This window comes from Ctenocephalides felis, unplaced genomic scaffold (genome assembly GCF_003426905.1).
Source record: "Ctenocephalides felis isolate EL2017-DRISC unplaced genomic scaffold, ASM342690v1 CF-g0.4_SCAFFOLD_01886, whole genome shotgun sequence".
In the NCBI taxonomy this organism is placed as follows: domain Eukaryota; kingdom Metazoa; phylum Arthropoda; class Insecta; order Siphonaptera; family Pulicidae; genus Ctenocephalides; species Ctenocephalides felis.
The window spans coordinates 149398545-149418871 of record NW_020538040.1 but is presented as its reverse complement, the minus strand read 5'-3'; the positions used below and the strand labels follow the sequence as shown (position 1 = coordinate 149418871).

At 27.9% G+C, this 20327-nt stretch overlaps 1 protein-coding gene across 4 annotated transcripts in view; it reads right to left on the bottom strand.

Annotated features, from left to right (window-relative positions):
- LOC113378512 overlaps window positions 1–20327 on the bottom strand; it is a 150833-nt gene that overhangs the window by 64646 nt on the left and 65860 nt on the right. The window contains exons 1-2 of one of the 4 annotated variants that reach the window (XM_026619051.1): window positions 15269–15303; window positions 14852–15158 (exon numbers count right to left, since the gene is read on the bottom strand). The exons of the other annotated variants lie outside the window; for them this stretch is intronic. Of the exons in view, the coding sequence (XP_026474836.1) occupies window positions 14852–14906 (55 nt within the window). The 5' untranslated portion in view covers window positions 14907–15158; window positions 15269–15303. Of the gene's footprint in view, window positions 1–14851; window positions 15159–15268; window positions 15304–20327 lie in introns of those variants that run through there. 4 annotated transcript variants of the gene reach the window in all.

Below are 20327 nucleotides of genomic sequence, written 5' to 3'. Positions count from 1 at the left end.
GTCAGAACAAGTGAAATGTTTTTTGAATCATTCCAATCGGTTGATCCGTGCTCTCGAAATCGTCAGCGAACAATTGTATCCGCATACACACACACATCCATTTTATCTAATTATAGGATATACCAAAATGTTATAATATATATATATATATATATATATATATATATATATTTGATTTTTTGCGATCACTATAACGCATCTTACAAGATAGTTAATAAAATAAAATAAAATCCCTTTCCGAGTGGAAAGGATGGAATATTTATGAATCATTTTTACCATTAGCCCTCCTACACTATAATATTTTCTAAAAAAAAGTGAAAGTAGGAAAAGAGTCCACGTATGAAAATTCGTCTTTTTTATGATTGTTCACGTCTTTACGGTATTTAAGCTTATTTATAAAAATCACAATTTGTTACCATTTTTATTTATGATTTTAACATTAATTCTCGACATTTTTTATTATTTAATTTAAATAAAAAAACCAAAAAAATAATTTAATATTTAGAAATAAATCTATGACCTGTATATTGGAGAAAAACGTTTAAAATGTAAATTTTGTATTCACAGGTCCTTACAAAAATATCATCAGGCATTTGCATCTAAAATTACTCAAAAATTCTTTCGAGTTTTTAACCATAATTGTTACAGAGAAAATACTTTTTTTTAAATTATTTGCTACGAAATTATTAGGTCGACTTGCTATCAAGATATAAAAGTTCATTTTAAACTTAATTCGAAAATATAATTGACAATCTATAATGATTCATTTTTTCTCAAAGTACACGAGGTGTGATTAAAAAGGCATATCTTCATCTAATATAATTATCTACAAATTGCTAATTATCGACGTGATAATATCAATCATTTAAAAAATCTTCCATGTTATGAAGCGGTTTCAATTGCTTTTAAACCAATTAATATGTGATTTACTAATAGCATTGAAGGGAATTCTAATTGGTTATAGAATGTGTATTTATGTACAAGTATATTCATTAAGCAAATACATAGGAAACATGTATTTGTTTAAATACGACCTTAAATTTGCTAAAATAACAGTATCAAATGTAATTAAATTAAATATACGCTCAACAGATGTAATAAGAAAAATTAAGAAGGATAAATAATTCGAGAAGACATTAAATTATAGCATATAAAAGTTTTAAAAATTAAAATCATGTGAGTTTGAAAATTAAAGTTCGAAATCTATAAATCATATTCAGACTAGACTTTTTTCGTCACGTTTTAGGATCAAAAATTCGTTATTTTTTTCTTTTACTTATATTTTTTTATATTTGATATTTTTCATAGAAAACATAAAAATTGATATGCATTTAAATTTTAATTTTAATTTAATAAAAGTTGAAAAAAAAAACTAATTTATGGATTAATGTGTCATAAATATACTTATCGGTAAATGTTTAGGTGTTACTTCTCGTCTCTAATAACGAAGATAAATAATTTAATGCCATTATAAAAAAACTTATATATTAGTACGAATTATATGATGAAATTCGATTGAAAACTATTAAACAAACTTACAAATTTCGATACTATCTCAAAATGTGTTTTAATAATAACCAAGTTTAACAATTATCCAAGATTCTTGACTTAAGAACAATATAATTCCCTTATAACAAAGTTAATTTATTGCTAAAATGAAATATTTATATGTAAGAATTATATGATGAAATCCGATTGAAAACTATCGAACAAAACTCACAAATATTTTCAAAACTATCTCACAACCAAAGATGTTTCAAATATTTTACAAACTTGAACGATTTCCTAGTCGTGTCTGGTTTTATTTGAAAAAGTATCGAATTACTCTCCAAGTCAAGTGACACAGGGTGCAAAAATCCTCTGTTAAAACTCATTTGTCAAGTAGAAAGACGAAATGTCGATTTCGGTGTGAAAATCAATATATTCAAGCACGAAGTAAATAATATTGAATATATAAAGTGTTTGTAAAAAAAACTTATCACTCAAACATGCCCTTAAAAAGCAGATAAGCTAAAGTAAGTGGGAAATACATTTATATATACACTTATACATTATATAGTACATATAGAGATAAATGTACATTCTGTAATCGATCAATTATAAGTTTAAATAAGATTTCTCAACTCAAAGACTATGATTTTGAGCAAGGATGAACAACCCGCGGCCCACGGGCTTCCTGCGACCCTTTAAATATTATTCCGCGGCCCGCCAAGCATTTCCAAAATAGGATTTTATTTAATTTTTCAACTTTCTCCTATCAATAAATTAATTATAAAGTATTCTTTTTTATTTAATTTTATTTAATTATTTATTGTTGTATCTGTATACTATATTACAATGTTTATTATTATATACAAAGCTTTGTAAATTATTTGCAGATTATTGTAAGTGCGGTCCGCCATAAAATTTTAAAAATTAATTGTAGCCCGTGAGGTAAAAAAAATTGCTCAATCTTAATTGAATAGGCTTAATGGTTTTTGTTTTAAACATTTTCATGCCATTTACATTTTTATATACATAATTCTTTACAGTTATAAAAAAATGTAAATACATCTTAAAAATGTACATAAATACAAAAAGTACCTTATATTGAATTCTTAACTAGTAAAATAAATTTATAAAAATGGTAAAAATAATCATCAAAAAACAACGACAACAATGTCATCAACAAAAACATATAAATAAATAAATAATCAAGGGCCTAATAAAAAATTTCAAAAATTGTGAATGTGTATTTAAATAATTGATTTCTGAAATTTCATTATTAACACGTTAATCGCCACAATAATATAAAAAAAATCTATCAATTGACTCTAAAAATGATAAATTTATCAGTATTTAGTATGGTCTTATTTTTAGATTTTTATTTTTTTACTTAAAGTTTTTTAGCAATAAAATGATCAAATACTTTGCCATTTTACAATACTGATTATATGTGCCTATTTTGATGAAATTTGTCAAAACACTTTAGATCATTTTTTTTTAAAAACGGCACTTTCAAAGTTTGCCAATTTTTAAATTTTTAAACTTCATAGTTCAGCGAAAAGGTATTTCTTAAAAACTTGGGATAATTGTATTTTTTTACTGTGGTCCAGGAAATGCTATTTTCGGTTAAGGTTCCAAAATGTGAATGCACAAAATTAATAAAAGTCGACCACAATAAGCAAAAAATAGTCATAATTTCACCAAAGCTCTAGGTTGCAATTAAAAGCCCACAGTTTACACACAACGTGAGATCTTATTTTTACTGATTTTTTTCTTCAGAACAGATAAGGTCAATAACTCCAGACCCTGCGATATCAAAAAATTGACTGTATGTAATCAAAACTTTGTAAAATTCGAACGAAGATATTTATTGTTACAAAATATATTTCTCTCATTTCAGTTCCAATCAAAAAATTCAAAACATTAGCAAGGAATGAAAAATATAATAAACGATAATGCATACGTCTCGATAGAGTATTATTGATACAAAAGAATGCGATAAGTATCATATATTCTAAATGCATATGTTTTATTATTTTTTTATCGGCGATAACAAAAATTAAACAATATTGAGAATATCTTCAGTTCACTGTTTCAAAATATGTACACTGCTATGAATTTTATTAATTAGTAAGATAGAAGTTAGAGTTAGACCATGGAAAAATCTTTGTATAGAGAACAATGTGAAAAACAGTTCCTAATTAATATTAATAAAAATATATGAAAATTTTTAAAGGTTTACTTGTTATATTCGAAACACAAATAAGCTACTTTTAGGTTCATAGAAGAAAATAGAGTTTTTAAGAATATCCTCAGTTAATACTATATTCAAGATTTTTTTTCAATTTTACTATATTGAAGAGTTTGTTAGGATTCCTAACAAATGTAATATGAGAATACATAATATGTATTATGAAAAAAAAATCTTGAATATAGTATTAACAAATGTTATAGAAGCCTATATACTAATACTAATACTAATACTAATAATATAAAAAGATATAACATATGACGATACGTTATATGAACCGAAAAAAACGAATAATATGAATAAAAGTGATTATTTTAGAATACATATTATGTATTAAATTTGTTAAGAATCCTAACAAACTCTTGAATATAGTAAAATTGAAAAAAAAATCTTGAATATAGTATTAACAAATGTTATAAAAGCCACTAATAATATTAAAAGAAGATATAACATATAACAACATGTTATATGAACCGAAAAACCGACTAATATGAATAAAAGTGATTATTTTACCTACTGCAACTTGTTTAGGTGTAATTGATTAATAATTGACTTTTTTACTGATTTTCTTAATCAGATTCAGGAATAAGTATTCTCATTCTTAAAGAATATGACAAAACTTAAGGGCCAATTCTTCGATAAAATAGACCGAAACAAAGCGTTGTTATGGCAAGGCTATGTTGCGCTCCTTTTCTTCATATAAATTGGTAGTAAAAACTGTACGCTATGTATTTGCTATGCTGTCAGGTGTTTTAGAAATAAAATCTAACATAAAAAACGCACAAACGTCAAAAAAATTTTTTATCAAACTGCATCCTTCTGATGTGCATTCATAACAAATACGTGAAGTTGGATATTATGTGTAAAACGTCAAAAAGCCTAGTAAATACATAAAATTTCAACAGTTTTTACTACTAATTTATATGAAAGGAAGGAGCGTTGCCATAACAACGTTATGTTACGGTCTATTTTATCACAGAATTGGCCTCTTAATTTTGCAAGAAATGTTTACTCTATTAAGTTATGCACAAAATATTATTTATAAGTAGTGAAACTATATAAATATACTACAATTTCAATAGAAGCAATGACTTAGTTTCAGAAATACAATTTTTTCTATCCATACCCATGCTAATTTCAACAGTTCAATCTATTACAGGCAAAGAGTCAAGAAGACCAAAAAAAAAACTTCAAAAAACCTGGGAATATATCTTCAAGAAACCTTCAAGTGATTCTTTTTGAAAAAGAGCCAAAACAGCTGTTTTTTTCGATCTTGACAAGTGATAACGGTGCAGTTAGAAAATATTGGGATACAAAACCATTAATTCTGGAACTCTCCTTTGACCCTGACATACGACAGGTTCTTAAACTGTCACCAAAAAAAAATCAAAAGAAATTGAAAAAATCAAATAGAAATGTACACACTGGTTTGGTAAAAGAAAAATGAATTTACAACATACTAGATGTATGTATAATAAATTACATAATTATTTTTTTTATTTTCCTTGAGATAATAAATTATTAGTTTACTAAAATGTATTATTTCGCAATGTATTATTTCCGAAAATATGAGAGGTTTTAATAACGTTATAAATTGTACTATGAATATGGGACAACATTTTTTTTTAAATTATTTTTAATTTTCCATTATTCTAATAATAAAAGCACAACGAGCATATAAATTATTACTCTACATACATTATTTCAAACTAATAATTCTTATTCTAAATTTCTTTCATCAAAATTAGTTTCGAAAACATATACTTTTAATAAACTCATTAATTGTAAATAAAATATTATATATTTTATATTAGTGATAAATTAAAAAAAATATAGAAATTGACATTTATTAACAAATACACGAAAACAGTAATATATTTTTTAATCACTTTTATAATTTTATTATTTTTTTAAATATTCAAAGCAATTAAAAGTAACTATCCAAGCAATTCAAAGTGAATAGAAGTAAATATCGGAACAACTGTTTCTAAAATAAAATAAATATATTTCAAAGCTACAGTGTACTATATGATAAAATAATGATTTAATTAACTATTTCACAAAAAATTACCATCAACTTTTTTCTAGCCAAAACCTTAAGAACGCACATTAAGAACTAATGAACTTCTAAGAGTTTTTGGTCTTTTTTGTCTGTTATTTTAGGACCAACGGACTATGCCGCATGCATAGAATTTCTTTTGATAGTTTTTGTGACATTTTATGGATGTTTATGTGTTTCAAATGTATCCGAAACGAATCAATTTAAATTGCTTTTAAATCAGAGCAAAATGACATCTTAGAGAAAAATCAAGTAAGAAAACGGTAGTATTTATTTATACAGATTTAGAAGAATAATATACAGGAAATTTATATATATATATACTAGATGACCCGACAGACGTCCTGTGCCCACGTCTACAATTCAAAAAATCAATTTTTTAATATCCTATCCTATACTTTTTAATATCCTATTTGATGTCCTGCCTTTGTGATTCATTTATGGTCTTAGCATAAAAAGAACAATATCGCACTTGATTTTACCACACAATATAATTGCTTCAATAATTCAGTCTATAATTTTCATAATCTCGTACGATATATTAGTTGCTTTTTGGCAATTATAATTTCTAAAGTACATTTTTCTTTCTAATAATTTAATAAACATTATTGTTTATGTTCAAATTTTAAAGTGAAATAATTTGTAAAATCAAGTTCATATGAGCACTCTTCAATCTAAGATCAACTTGCTAAATATTCCATATGCAATGCCAAACAAATGAATTTTTGACACATGAAACAAAATCTGATTCATTTTTTTGATAAGTACAAATATTTTTTTCATTGTTCAATAACTTAGTAAAGTAAACCCAAATGCGACATGCATAAGTTCAAAAAAATAATGTATTATATTATTTATTAAACTGAATTATATAAATTCATCTACCAAACATATTACTATTGACTGTATATTATATTATTTTAATTTTTGGCACATCTCAGCTGCTTTTTGGCAATAATAATGTAGACATTATATTTTTCTTATATTCTTATATCATCTAGTCTCATAATTTCAGGTAAATTCAAATATCAAGTGAATTGACATTTCTAGCAGATGACAGTTCAAATGTTTTCAATGTCAAAAAATTATTTGATTTTTTGTAATTTTGGCCATTTATTTCTACAATATTACTGAAGTTTTATCGTTTATTAAATCTAAAAAAAAATCCTTTTACAAACTCTAAAAAGAATTATCAAAATCCGAATAACCGATTAGGAGAAGTATCAAATCATACACCCGTACAGAAATACAACAGTTTTTTGCACTATTTATTAAATTAAATCGCACTAATTATTAAATTTTACAAACGTTTCAAGGCTTGGTTTGTCTCATCATCAGTGCAATATATTTCATATTTAATCACTAAGATCTTCGAGTCATAATTCGTGCATCGGATAACACGGACCTTCTACAACATATTTTAATGATTAAATATTAAATATAGTTTATACAGATGACGTCATACAGATGACGAGAAAAACTCAAGCTCGAAACGTTAGTAAAATTACAATATTTAATAAATAGTAAAATGAGTGTTAATTTTAACAAGTTTAATAAATCTATACGAGGGAAAGGGAATCATTATTTTGTGGTGCTCTCTTACCATAGACCTGCCTTCGAGCAAACAACTAAGGGGGCGTCCATTAATCACATGAGCGAGTTTTTGAGGATTTTTGAAGACCCCCCCCTCCCCCTTGTTGATACATGCTGATATTCACGATTAATCCTCCCCCTCCCCCACCAAACAACAAGTGTATATTTAATTAGGTGAAAAAACTGTAAATTTTTTGATTTTTTTTGAAAATGTTTAAATTTTTTTAAAAAAATTAGATAAAAAATAAATACTCGTGATATCTTACTATACCCCTCCCTCTCTCACGAGATATTTTGTGATTTTTTGTCTAACCCCACTCCCCCTAAAAACCTCACGTGATAAATGAATGCCCCCTAATTATTGTAGATAAAATGATTATATGAACCAATATCGATATCAATAAAAATTGAAAAAATATATGGGAGTTGAGCAGTCCAGCCCTCACCAAAATTTAAAATCAAATGCATCAAATAGCTATAATATAGTCAAATATGTATTCAGAAAAAATGAATATTAAATACTAAATTCCTACCAGTTAATTTTATAAGAACAAAAATAGCAATATTATCCTTCGAGGGTTCTTGAAATACAAAAAAAACACGATATTGCTTCACTCGTGAACCTTTCCAAACATTGTTTTTTTGCCAATAACAAATTTTGTGTTCTCAAATCCACGTGTTCGTTGACTTTGACACATATCCGAAGATAAGATTGTCAGTACAAAGTTTTAAAAATACAATCGCGATTTTTTTATTTGACGTAACGCTTTGAAAATAGCTATAGTTTCTGGCAAATACTACAAGCTTCTCCAAGACAGAGTAATCTGGTGGATCTTAGATATAAAAATTATTTTTAGAAAATATTTTTGATAATGTTTGATATTTAAATTTATAAACAGAAACTTGTGAAGTTTTATTATGAAAAATATTTCCACTTACAATTACATTCTATGCAGTGATATTTTACTACACCCTGTTGTATTAGCTTGTTAACTTGTGTAAAGTTTTTGCATGCACGTTGTCTACATAGTTACAAACATGTTATGAAAGAAAGTTCAATAACATTAATAATCGTGCTTAGAAGATCATATATAATATTAATATTATTATAATGTATTGATGTGAATATTCTGAAATTACAGAATTTATATGTAAACGATATAATCCTACAGATATTTATACAAATATAACTAATTAATTATTAAAAAAAATGTAAGCTTTAGGACCAGACCAGTCAATATATTCAACACCACCAAGAAATATTTGTAGTTAAATAATTCGTAAAAATTAGTTATGTCAAATAAAATTCAAGTGCACCACTTTATTATGTTCCATAAAGTACAGGTTTTCAAAAGAATGAAATAGGGTAAGACGGGGCACAAAGGTCCAATGTGACTTTCAGTAATTTAATACAGTATAAACTAAATGATACACGACAAACACATAAGATTATCATTATAGTTATGATTGTCAATCATATATTATACTATAAAAATTAAATATAAATCTAAAATTCGAATCATAAATAGAACAAATTTATAAAAAAATATTTATAATAAATAAAAATATCCAACAATTTGGAACTATCGCCTGTTAGCATTAATATTAAAATATTTTATATTTTTTATTTTTTCATCCACATTTATGGTAACTCTCTTAGAAGTAGTACAAATACTTTAACCTAAATTATTTGAATATACACAAAACAAAAAATAATTTAAATCAATAATAACAATGAAATTATTACAATGCATCTCTAACCACGTGTGTAGAGACCACGTGTTCGAAAAATAACCGTACGATACTTATATTCCAATATTAACTTAATACTCTAAAAAAACATTTCTTATCATTAAATAATCTAGTTCGACGATATAACTAAATCACAAAATTCATTTATCAAGTATTTTCGATTACGATTAAATATCTTGGCGTTCTCGAAAAAGCCGACAAAAAATTATCAAGATTATATTTTTAAATATAAAATAAGGAAATCTCGACCAAGTTTTATATATTTCTATAAAAAAAGTCATAAGCGGCGTCTTGTTTGTATTTCTTCAGATAAATCTCGCCGGAGGCTCATAAAAGCTTCAAACAGAGCAGTACAATATAAACATACAATAGAAATGAGAGGAAATAAAAAAAGTTAATTTTTCACTTTCGGTATTTAGTATACAAGAATATTTTAATATAAATATGAATAATGTTGTGGCAAATAATAGTCCTTTTATATAGCAAAACGATTTTTTTTACATATATAGACACTGGAAAATAAAGCAATACAAGACATTGATACCTGTAAGACGTGAGTTTTTTAGGGGAAGGGGGGTTTGACAAAAAATTATAAAATATAACGTGGGGTAGGGGGGTCTGACAAAAAATCACGAAATATCACGTGGGGAAAGGAGGGGTATAGTAAGGTATTACGTGTATTTATTTTTTAAATATTTTTTTAAATCAAAAAGTTTAAATTTTTTTTAAAAATTTTTGTTTTATCACGTAACTAAAAATACACGTGATGTTTGGTGGGGGAGGGGGGGTTAATTTTGAATATCACCATATATCACCAAGGGGGAGGGGGGTCCAAAAATCCTTAAAAACTCGCTTACGTGATTAATGGGCGGCCCCTTACTTTATTGTTTTAGTTTTACTATTTTTACCTCAAATATTCAATATATAAATTTTAGTATAGTTAGAACCTTATAAAAAAATCTGTATCGGGTAAATATAGGATCCATGGCAAAGCCCACGAGGTCCACGATACAAAAAAAGTTTGGGAACCAATGGCCTAGAATAAATGGAATCATAAAGGCAAAAAACACTAAAATATTTAAAATGTTTTAATTGTATATGATTTAAGCTCATCAAATCAAAATCAAGTATTTAGTTCAGTCTGCTGAATTATTGAATATATAAACAAAACAAAATTAGAAAAAAATAAGAGCAATTAATTTAAAATTATTTTTTTAGATTTTATTATTATTTTTTTTTTTTTGAAAAATTCATGTAATACGTAATAGGGCAAGAATATGTAAATACTCCATTCTAAATATAAACTAGCATATATTATTACTTCATACAACATATATTGATTCACTATCAATATAAACCGATGACTTCTTAGTTAGTTGTACTTGAACTCCCTTCAAGTCGATTTTTTAAACTTGACCTAAAACGGCTATATTTAATAGGATAAATTCGCTTCACGAAGATAACGACATTAAACCAATAAGAAGCAGCATTCTTATTAAAGGAACTTAATTAGAATATATACTATATATTCGCAAAATATATCATATATTTGTAATATATTTTATATATATCGCAATTTCGAATTCCGCCTGCACGCGAATTGTAGCCTGCAGGCGAGTAGCAGTGGTAAAATTCAAGGAAAATTGGAAAATCTCGAGAAAATTATATGAATACACTTAACAATTTATATTCGTAATTTTATTAGAATATTTATTATATATTTATATAAAAATGTATTATAGTAAAATTTTCTATTATGTTAGTCAGTAACACACTTTGAAGTAAGGAGGCGTCCATTAATCACGTGAGCTTTTTAGGGGGAGGGGGGGTTTGACAAAAAATCACAAAATATCATGAGAAGAGGAAAGGGTATAGTAAGATATCACGTGTATTTATATTTTACCTGATTTTTTTTTAAAAAAAATCCAAACATTTCCCGAAAAATAAAAAATTTTACAAATTTTTCTCGTAACTAAAAATAGACGTGATGTTTGGTGGCGTAGGTGGGGGGGGATAATTTCGAATATGACCAAGGGAGAGGGGGTCCAAAAATCCTTGGAGGACTACAAGTCCAAACATAAAGGACTACAAGTTTAGGATTGTTCATATTAAAAATTAATTAGTTGTTTTTAGCATTATGCCTTAAGGCAAGATGCATGAATTTCTAGGCACGTGTAAATAATCGACTTAATCATAAGAATTGAAATTTAGCTATTTAGATAAAAACGAAAACAATGTTTTTTTTTTCAGAAGTTAATAAACTTCATAAAATAATTGTTTCACCATATAAAACATCCGTATCCAATAATTAAAAATTACTCCTCACACAATAATAAATCTGATAGATTACCTTCATTCAATCATTGAAACAATACTTCTTATAAAAAATTGGTGCACTATATATTTATTTCCCGCCATAAACGAAAGATAAGTTCCATAAAAAATCGTGTAACTCGAAAAATTCGCTTTTATTTGAAAAAAAAAACCGTCACAATGGAAAGCTTTATTTGTCAGCTTTTAATATAATGAATAACAAACACATTAAACGCAAAATATTAATATATTTATTATCAAACACATTCAATAAATTATAAGAATGTCATTGTAACTTCTTTCAATAATAAAACAAATATGAAACATTGTCTTTTCATTGTTCTTATTGTAGCTTTCTTCAAAGAATGAAAACTAGTAACATCTATTGTTCTTACATTATTACGGAAACGATTCAAAATTTCAATTTTGGTTTATAAATATATAACTTGCCATTGTCGAACTATAAATTTTATTTATAAATTATAGATTTTGTTAAAAATAGCTCTGTCATTTGCTTACCTTGAATAAATTTACGCTATCAATTATGCTCTTTGTTTTAATATTTCAAACAAACTAGCTTATACACACATAAAATTTAGTTTTGATCATAAAACAGGAAGTTTCCATCTTAATCTACAGATTTCCATCATAGACATGGACTACTAAGAATTCGCAAAAGTAAAAAAATTAAAACATTGTAAATATAATCAAATTATAGTTTAGTGTTTATATTTTCGTGTAGATTAATAATAAATAAATTTCGTTAAAAAAATATTTTCAAAAACCGTGTAAGATCGAAAACTTGTAAAACGAGTAGTGTGTGTATGTGTATGTGTGTGTGCGGATGCAAATTTTCGTCGACGATTTCGGGAACACCGATGAACCGATTTGAACAATTCAAAAAACATTCGATTCGTATTGATAAAGAAACGTACTGATTTTTGGCAAAGGCCAAAAACGTTAACTCAGTTTTTAGGAGAACGGAACGTACGATTTTAATAATTCAGAACACATTTTACTTGTAGTCACAAGGTGAAGAACTGACTAAATTTGAAAGGCAGGTCTAGCGGTTTCGGAGATCCAGTAAAAAAGTAGAAAAAACGCCATTTGGCGGTCAGAAATGATCATTCGACATATTCACATCAAATTATCACATATTTTATGGAGATTTTAATAATGTGTATTAATTTTGATTACATTTGTATGGGTTCCTTAACATAGTTTGTCCGTTAGACGGCGATGCGGCGTTTACGCGCTTCAATATTTCGTCTCTATGCCGCTAAAGCAGTGTGATTGCTTTGAAAAAAATTACAAAATTTTCAAAATAAAAAAAAACATTTTTCCAAAAAAGTCTTTTCAAAATTTTAAAATTTCTCAAAAATCTAATTATTAAAATTAAATGTTTGGTACTGGAAGTTCCTGTAATTTGCCTCAAGGCACGATACGATACACGACTAGTTAATGTTGCATTGACAAGAAATTATAAACACCAAACTACAACTCGCTTATATTTATAATAACGTTTTCATTGTTTCACTGTCAAACAATACAACACTACAAAAATTCTGTTACATTTACAAAATCTTATTGTTACCATTTTATGTCTACGATGTAACTATGTAGCTAAAATTAGAATTCCCCGTTTGTTGATCAAAACTAAATTTTGTTTTAATAATTTTAATAATTCATTTAATATGTTTAATATTAAATATATTAATACTCATTTTTTGTTTAATGTGTTTGTTATTCATCTTATTAAAAAATGACAAAACCTGCTTTTTATAGCGGTTTTCATTTAGCGCGGTTTTTCTATATAAAAGAAAATTTTTCGAGTTACACGGTTTTTTATGGATAGGGATCTCCTTCCGCGGGGGATAGGTGTATTTTAGATAACTAAAATATTACGTTTTATAAAGAATTTCGAGGATCAGCTCGGTTGCACTATCGAGTAAATGCAGAGCTGGACTTGCCTTGCATGCGATGCATGCAAAAAATACGGGCGCACGCCTTAGGAGGCGCCAAAACGAGTTTTAAAAATTAAATTTATGATATTTATATTTTTTATTATTTATATAAAACCTAAAATACTAAATAAATTATAATAAACAATCTAACTTAACAAGGGATAGGGAGACAGAAAAAGCATATTTATTTTGCCATGTGATATCAGTAGAAACAATTAACCGATTAATAACTCTGAAAATTAGTAAATAACAGCTCTGTTTATTGCTTAATCTACTTGTTCAATTTTGTCTTTGTTTGAAGTTACCGTGGAATCGAAAAAAAAATGATCTAGTGTTCAATCCCGTAAGCGCAAACTTGCGAAAGATTAAATTAGTTATTGGACATTATTGACGAAAAATTGCGAGCCGATTTAGTTGAAACGAAACTTTTTAAAAAATATAAACAAATTATAATCGAGAAAATGAAAAATGGGGCTTCAGTGCTTAGAAAATGGCATGTTTATTCCGAGAAATTTAATTGTAACTTTTGTTTTTGTTGCAAATGTTTCTCAGCTGATGAACTTTGAATGTTGAAGACATGCGTGGTTATGGAAATAAAACAAATATAAAAAATTAAGCAAAATTTACTTGGGAACGAAAATCTTAAAGCTTTTTTTTATATCTGGTGGTGTCCATACTATAAATTTAATAATTATTAACTATGCAGAAATAATACATATCAAATATAATTAGTTTTTCAATATAGTTCAAGAAATGTGTAATTTCTTTGCATTTTTTACGGATTTTTGGGCAATACTTCTAAAATACGTTAAAAAATGATCACAATCACAATTAAGGCAATCTGATACTCTGAATATGACGAGAAAGCAAGGATGAATACAATTCAGGTCTTACGATATCAATAAGGAGAAGTTTGCGACTCAATTGTGGATATTGTAAATAATGAAAAAATAAATTAAAATTTAAAAAATCCAACATGAAATACGAGTGTTATAATTGAAAATGAAAAGCTAGTTTTTTTTAGCTTTTTTGCCATGATTTGCTCAATAGAATAAATCGAATAATAAATAAGTAAAATGTTTCAAAGCTCAAATATTAATATTGCACATACGTTAAAAATAAATGAAAATTTGAAAATATTTGATTATAATCAACCCACGAATCGCCTCGATTTTCTTAATAAATTTAAAATCAATCTATTTTATACGCTTTTAGATTATATCTAGTTGTGTACTAAATCCAGAATAATTAAAAATTAATTTAAAAACAAAAATGTAAATATTGATATAATTTTAATGAAAAACTATTAAAACAGATAATTAACAGGGGAGAGGGGGCGCTAAAAAAAAGTTGCATACGGACGCTAAGGACCCCAGGACCGGCCCTGGGTAAATGCGTTACAAAAATAAAATAGATAAAAGTAAAAAATCTTACCTCCGATTGAGAGAGTCCTCCACCTCGTCTTCCTTTTCGTTCCTTTCTTGCCCATGTGTACTAAGCGGCTTCTCCTTGTAAAGCATAAACTTCTAACGATTCGATTCTACTTTAACGAAGCATCCTACAGGACATCCTCGCCCGATCTTGGTGGATCACGTGGTCGCCTTCACGCGATCATAACAGTATCAAGTAAAATAACTCAATTTTATCGTTTTAAAAAAAATCACCAAATCACTTTACAAAACACACCTCGTTGGTAAACGAACTTTAGTAACTTTAATTTTCGCGGATCCGGCGGGATTAACTGCAACAAAAAAAAATAATAAAAGTCAGATATATTTTATGTGAACTTAACAAAAAAAAAAAGAAGTGATTAAGTAATTGGGTATATTTTTATATTAAACTAGTTCCTACTAGTGATATGTTAACGCACGAGGTGCCGTCGAGCAACTGAATGTGACAAATCACGTGCTACCGCTTAACTAATAACTCGTAGATTTCTCCTACTCTACTGATGCATGCGGTAACGCATCTTGCGTCGCCGTCTAACGCACCGACGATACTCGTACGAAGCAAAACGACGAACCGGCGGCAGCATGCTTGCGCTCGGTCATCTACAAAGTACGATACGCCGCCGTACGCACCATTTTTTGGTAATGGGAAATGCATGATGCGCTTTTTGCTTTTTTGGGTGATTATGCGAAAGTTATCAAATAAAACATAAGATTTTTTTTATATATCTAATATTTGTAACAATGCGCAAAAATCATTAAGAACTAGCTGTAAGTGGAATTCTGTCTTAAGGCAATTAGGGCATCGTGCCTTAGGGCAAATTGCTCGAACTTTCCGTACCAAAAATTATTATTTTTTTTAAAAACAATTAACATTTTTGAAAAAAAATTTACTTCTAAAAAATTAGATTTTTGAAAAACTATAAATTTGACAAAAAATTACATTTTTTAAAAAAAATGTTTTTTTTCTTGAAAACAAAATTTTTTTGAAAAGAAAAATGTTTTCTTCATTTTGACATATTTTGGAAATTCTGAACTTTTATTCAAAGCAATCGTATTAGACGAAATTTCAAAGCGCGCAAGTGCCGCGCCGCCGTCTAACGGATAAGCATTGGTACTGAACCCATAGGAATGTAAACAAAATTTATACTTATTGTTACAATCTCTATAAAATATCTGATAATTTGATGTGCATACGTATGTCTAATGATCATTTTTAACCGCCAAATGACTTTTTTTTACTTTTTTTACTAGATCTCCGAAACCGCTAGACCTGCCTTCATGAAAATTTGATCAATTCTTCATCTTGTCAATACAAGTAAAATGCTTTTTGAATTATTCAAATCGGCTCTTAAAAACTGAGTTACCGTTTTTGGCACTTTTTGCCCCGTATCTTCGGAACGGCTAGACCTGCCTTCGCCAAAAACTAATCAACACGGCTCCTTATCAATACGAATCGAATGTTTTTTGAATTATTCAAATCGTGTGTATGCATGTATGTATGTGTATGTATGCGAGGATACAAATTTTCGTCGGCGACTTCAAGAACATTGATCAACCGATTTCAATGATTCAAAAAACATTAAATTTCTATTGATAAGGAGGCGTGCTGGTTAGTTTTTGGCAAAGGCAGGTCTAGCCGTTTAGATGATACAAAGCAAAAAGTGTTAAAAAATTGTGAAATATTTTCGAGAGAATTGAGCATCCGATTTGGAAAATTCAAAAAACATTTTACTTGTATTGATGAACTGATGAATTTATTAAATTTTTGGGAAGGCAGATCCAGCGGTATCGGAGATCTGATGAAAAAAAGTTAAAAAATGCTATTTGGCGGTCAAAAATGATCATGAGACATAGATTATTTTACATTTTTCATTGGATCACCGAAAATATGCTTTACTTTTTTAGCATAGATTCTAATTAGAATCGGTCAAGCTCACGGCGTAATTGTAGACTTTGATGAATTTTTATAATTCAACCGTTTATCGTTAACCTATAATATTTCAGTAAATTGCTTACTTCAGACTACAATTTCTATCGTTATACAAAGTTTCATCAAAATCATCAAAAAAAAATCAAAATTTTATTACGAAGAAAATGCTTGGTCGATATTAGTTCAAAGAAAATGATTAATGCAATTCCCAATCAATATCTTTCGAAAAGTTTTTGAATTTTTAAAATAAAAAAATTGTGGACTAAAACATGGACAAAAAAATTAACACTATTCAGCTAATTACAAAGAAACGGCTTGATCGATCGTCACAAAGATCAAAGCTAGTCTTTATCGAATTGAGCCATATGGCTTTTAATTTTATAAAATTGGTTTTAAGAAAATGCAGACAAGAGATAAATCATTTCACATGCACACACATACTTTTTCCAAATTAGGTCTTATTCAAATCAGAATGACTTAAAACACCAAGAAATCATAAACGCGAAAACAAATTTCTTCTTCGGAAAAATTAATTCCACTGCACATTCCACTGATTTTTTTATTTCAATGAATTTACTAAAGTAAAGAGTACAAGGAGTAAAAAAATAATTCTCTCGTGAATTATGAGACGTTGACAATTATATGAGCAAAATACATGATACGTCAAGTCTGAACACGAACACTGAATTTTATAAAAAGTGTGCAATAAATCCACAGAATTAATGTTTAATTGTAATATTACGTTCTTAATGTCTTCTACGTATGTAACAAGTTTTTAAAAGTGAGCAAAACAGGAAAAAATTAAAAAATTAAATAATACTATTAAGTAATACTCCTTTTTCGTGAACGTCGCCGATTATGAAAAGTGGGAAGAAAGCATTTGTCTTTTGGCCAGTTATGTCAGTTATAAATTTAAAATTACGTGCAGGAATTCAAACATTTTATGTTAAATTAAACATTTTATTTTACAAATAACACTACTCTAAAGTGCAAAGAAGGCGAACGGACCTAGCGGTCTCACGCTACATATGCGTGCATAGCAGTGTATGTGTAAAGTTTCAAAATGTTTTTCACTATAACAAAAAATAGACAAGCACTTATCGTGTTATTACATTTTAGATTTTTAACTTCCTGTGGGCGAGTTATAGAAATTGCAAAATAAAGAAAATGAAAAATTTTGCATATCTTTACCTTTCAGGGGTTTCTGAACATTTTGGCATATCTTAGAAAATATGGATGTATGTTGGGTGTAAGCGTATGTATGTGCGGATACAATTTTTCGTCCAATATTTCGAAAGCACTGATCAAACGATTTAAATGTTTCATATTACATTTCATTTGTGAATTGAAAAATTGATGGAATTTTTAGTAAGGCAGGTCTAGCGGTTTCGGAGATTCAATGAAAAAAAGGTCAAAAAATGCCATTTGGCGGTCAAAAATTATTACACATATGCACATTAAATTATTAGATATTCTAATTCTATAGAGATTTTAGTAATAAGTACAAATTTTATTTTAAAGGAGCTTTGTGTTAAATAACTTGATTATTGAATTGCGGACTTTTAGTAGTAAGTACCTACAATGTTATATCATCTTATCGATCTATGTTTTTTTTTTTGCTAATGAGCCTTGTATCAAATTTTCTTTATAATTAACTTGAAAAATCAACACTTGTGTGTTCGTTTTTATACCATTGTTAATGTTTGTGAAATTAACACTTTCCACTCGCGAATTGCGAGATTTATATGAATTTTCTCGCCGGAGCGGCGGCATCCGAGTCGAAAGGGTTATTATCAAGTACTTTTCAACAATCCGGGACAAATGATCTAAATCCGAGACAAATATTGCTTTTAGAAATACCCAAGGCACAAGATGGAAATCCGGGACAGTCCTGGCCAAATCGGGATGTATGGCCACCTTACTTAAGGCACAGTGCCATGCATCACTAGTCTCGACTAAAATGATCAATTGAATTGTAAATTCGAGCACACCAAGCAAAACTCCGTATTCAATACAAATTCAGATAAAATAGAAATAAAAACGATACCATTCACAGTGTTATTTCAGCCCATATTTCGAGAGCAACTTCAAAGGTATTTTTCCTGTGACTAAGAACATTACCTATGTAGACTGAATTATTTTCACATAAACGCAACACGGGAAAATGATTGTAGGCCAACAAATTCCGACAAGTAACACGTTTCGAGTGCCAATATTCGACTGATTTAACATTCGGGCAATGCTAGTACAAAATATTATTACGCATACGACACACATTATACACAGCCGATAAAAATGCGAAAACAAATACGAACATTTTTAATCAGTTATTGCATAACAAATCAATCTTACTATAACAAATAAATAATTTACAAGTGAGTGTCCCACAAGAACATTAAGGATCAAATATTTGCTCGCAAGATTATATGAATTTTATCAAGTTTCATGTTTTGCAGAACTCCATGTAATTAATGCCAAGAAAACTGACTCTCGGTGATAAGATTCCCTCAAACTCTAATGAAAACATTAAAAATATTTTATTTCAAATCTTTAATATAAATCAAGGTTCTTTAACACCATGTAAAGATATTAGTGACTAAATAAGTTTAAATAAGTTCGAACAATTAGTAATTTAGTTGTTTAAAGTACACAGAATATGTTTTCTAATCCATGTCTAGTTTATTTAATATTATACTAAAAATAATATTTTTATAAGTATAAAGTACGGTAAACTGGATACGTTCGTATCAGTGACGAGTTCATTAAGGTCCCAAGGTAGAAACATGAAGTATGTTTGTTCGAACAAGTTTCCATTATTGCATTGTATCAGTGCCCTACATTAACATGATCTGTAGACCGCATTGCTCTGCCATTGAGTCAAAAGTAAGTTTTTTGTTCGATTTCTTTCAACAATCACTTGTATACCAACAGATCACTTTGTTTGCTATTTTGGTGTAAGTTCAACATTAGAAGTTATTTACCACCAATTAGTTTTTGTTATGTGATTTAGTTCAGTCATAATGATGATTTGTTTTTAAAAGTGTGCGTTAGTATGGTTTGTGACATGTATTTTATGTCTTTTTAGGTTTACAAATATAAGACAAAATACGAAAGGGAAAGAAAATTCAATACAAGAAAATAAAATATTTCACAAAGATTTCTTGTTTAAAGAATTATGTTCTGTTATATATTTTATATTCTATTCATAAGCTTTGTTCAAATGATTATGTTGAGTTCGTAGCTAGTAAACAAATGTTCAAATTACCATTTAATTTATTTACTTTTCTCTCAGCGAACTGATAAATCAACAAAATTATGGCTGATTTAAAAAAAGTGGCACACCGTACCCAGTCTTCCCTACTGAAAATTAACGAGTATTTATTTCTAATTTTTTTTAGTGTAGCTTGACTAATTAAAAAAAAACTCTAACAAAGTAAGTGAATACTACCAATGCTAGTAGCCTAGCGGGTGAACATTCAATACAAATTCATTCTAAATATGGACTAAAATCATGTGGTTGCAACGCAGT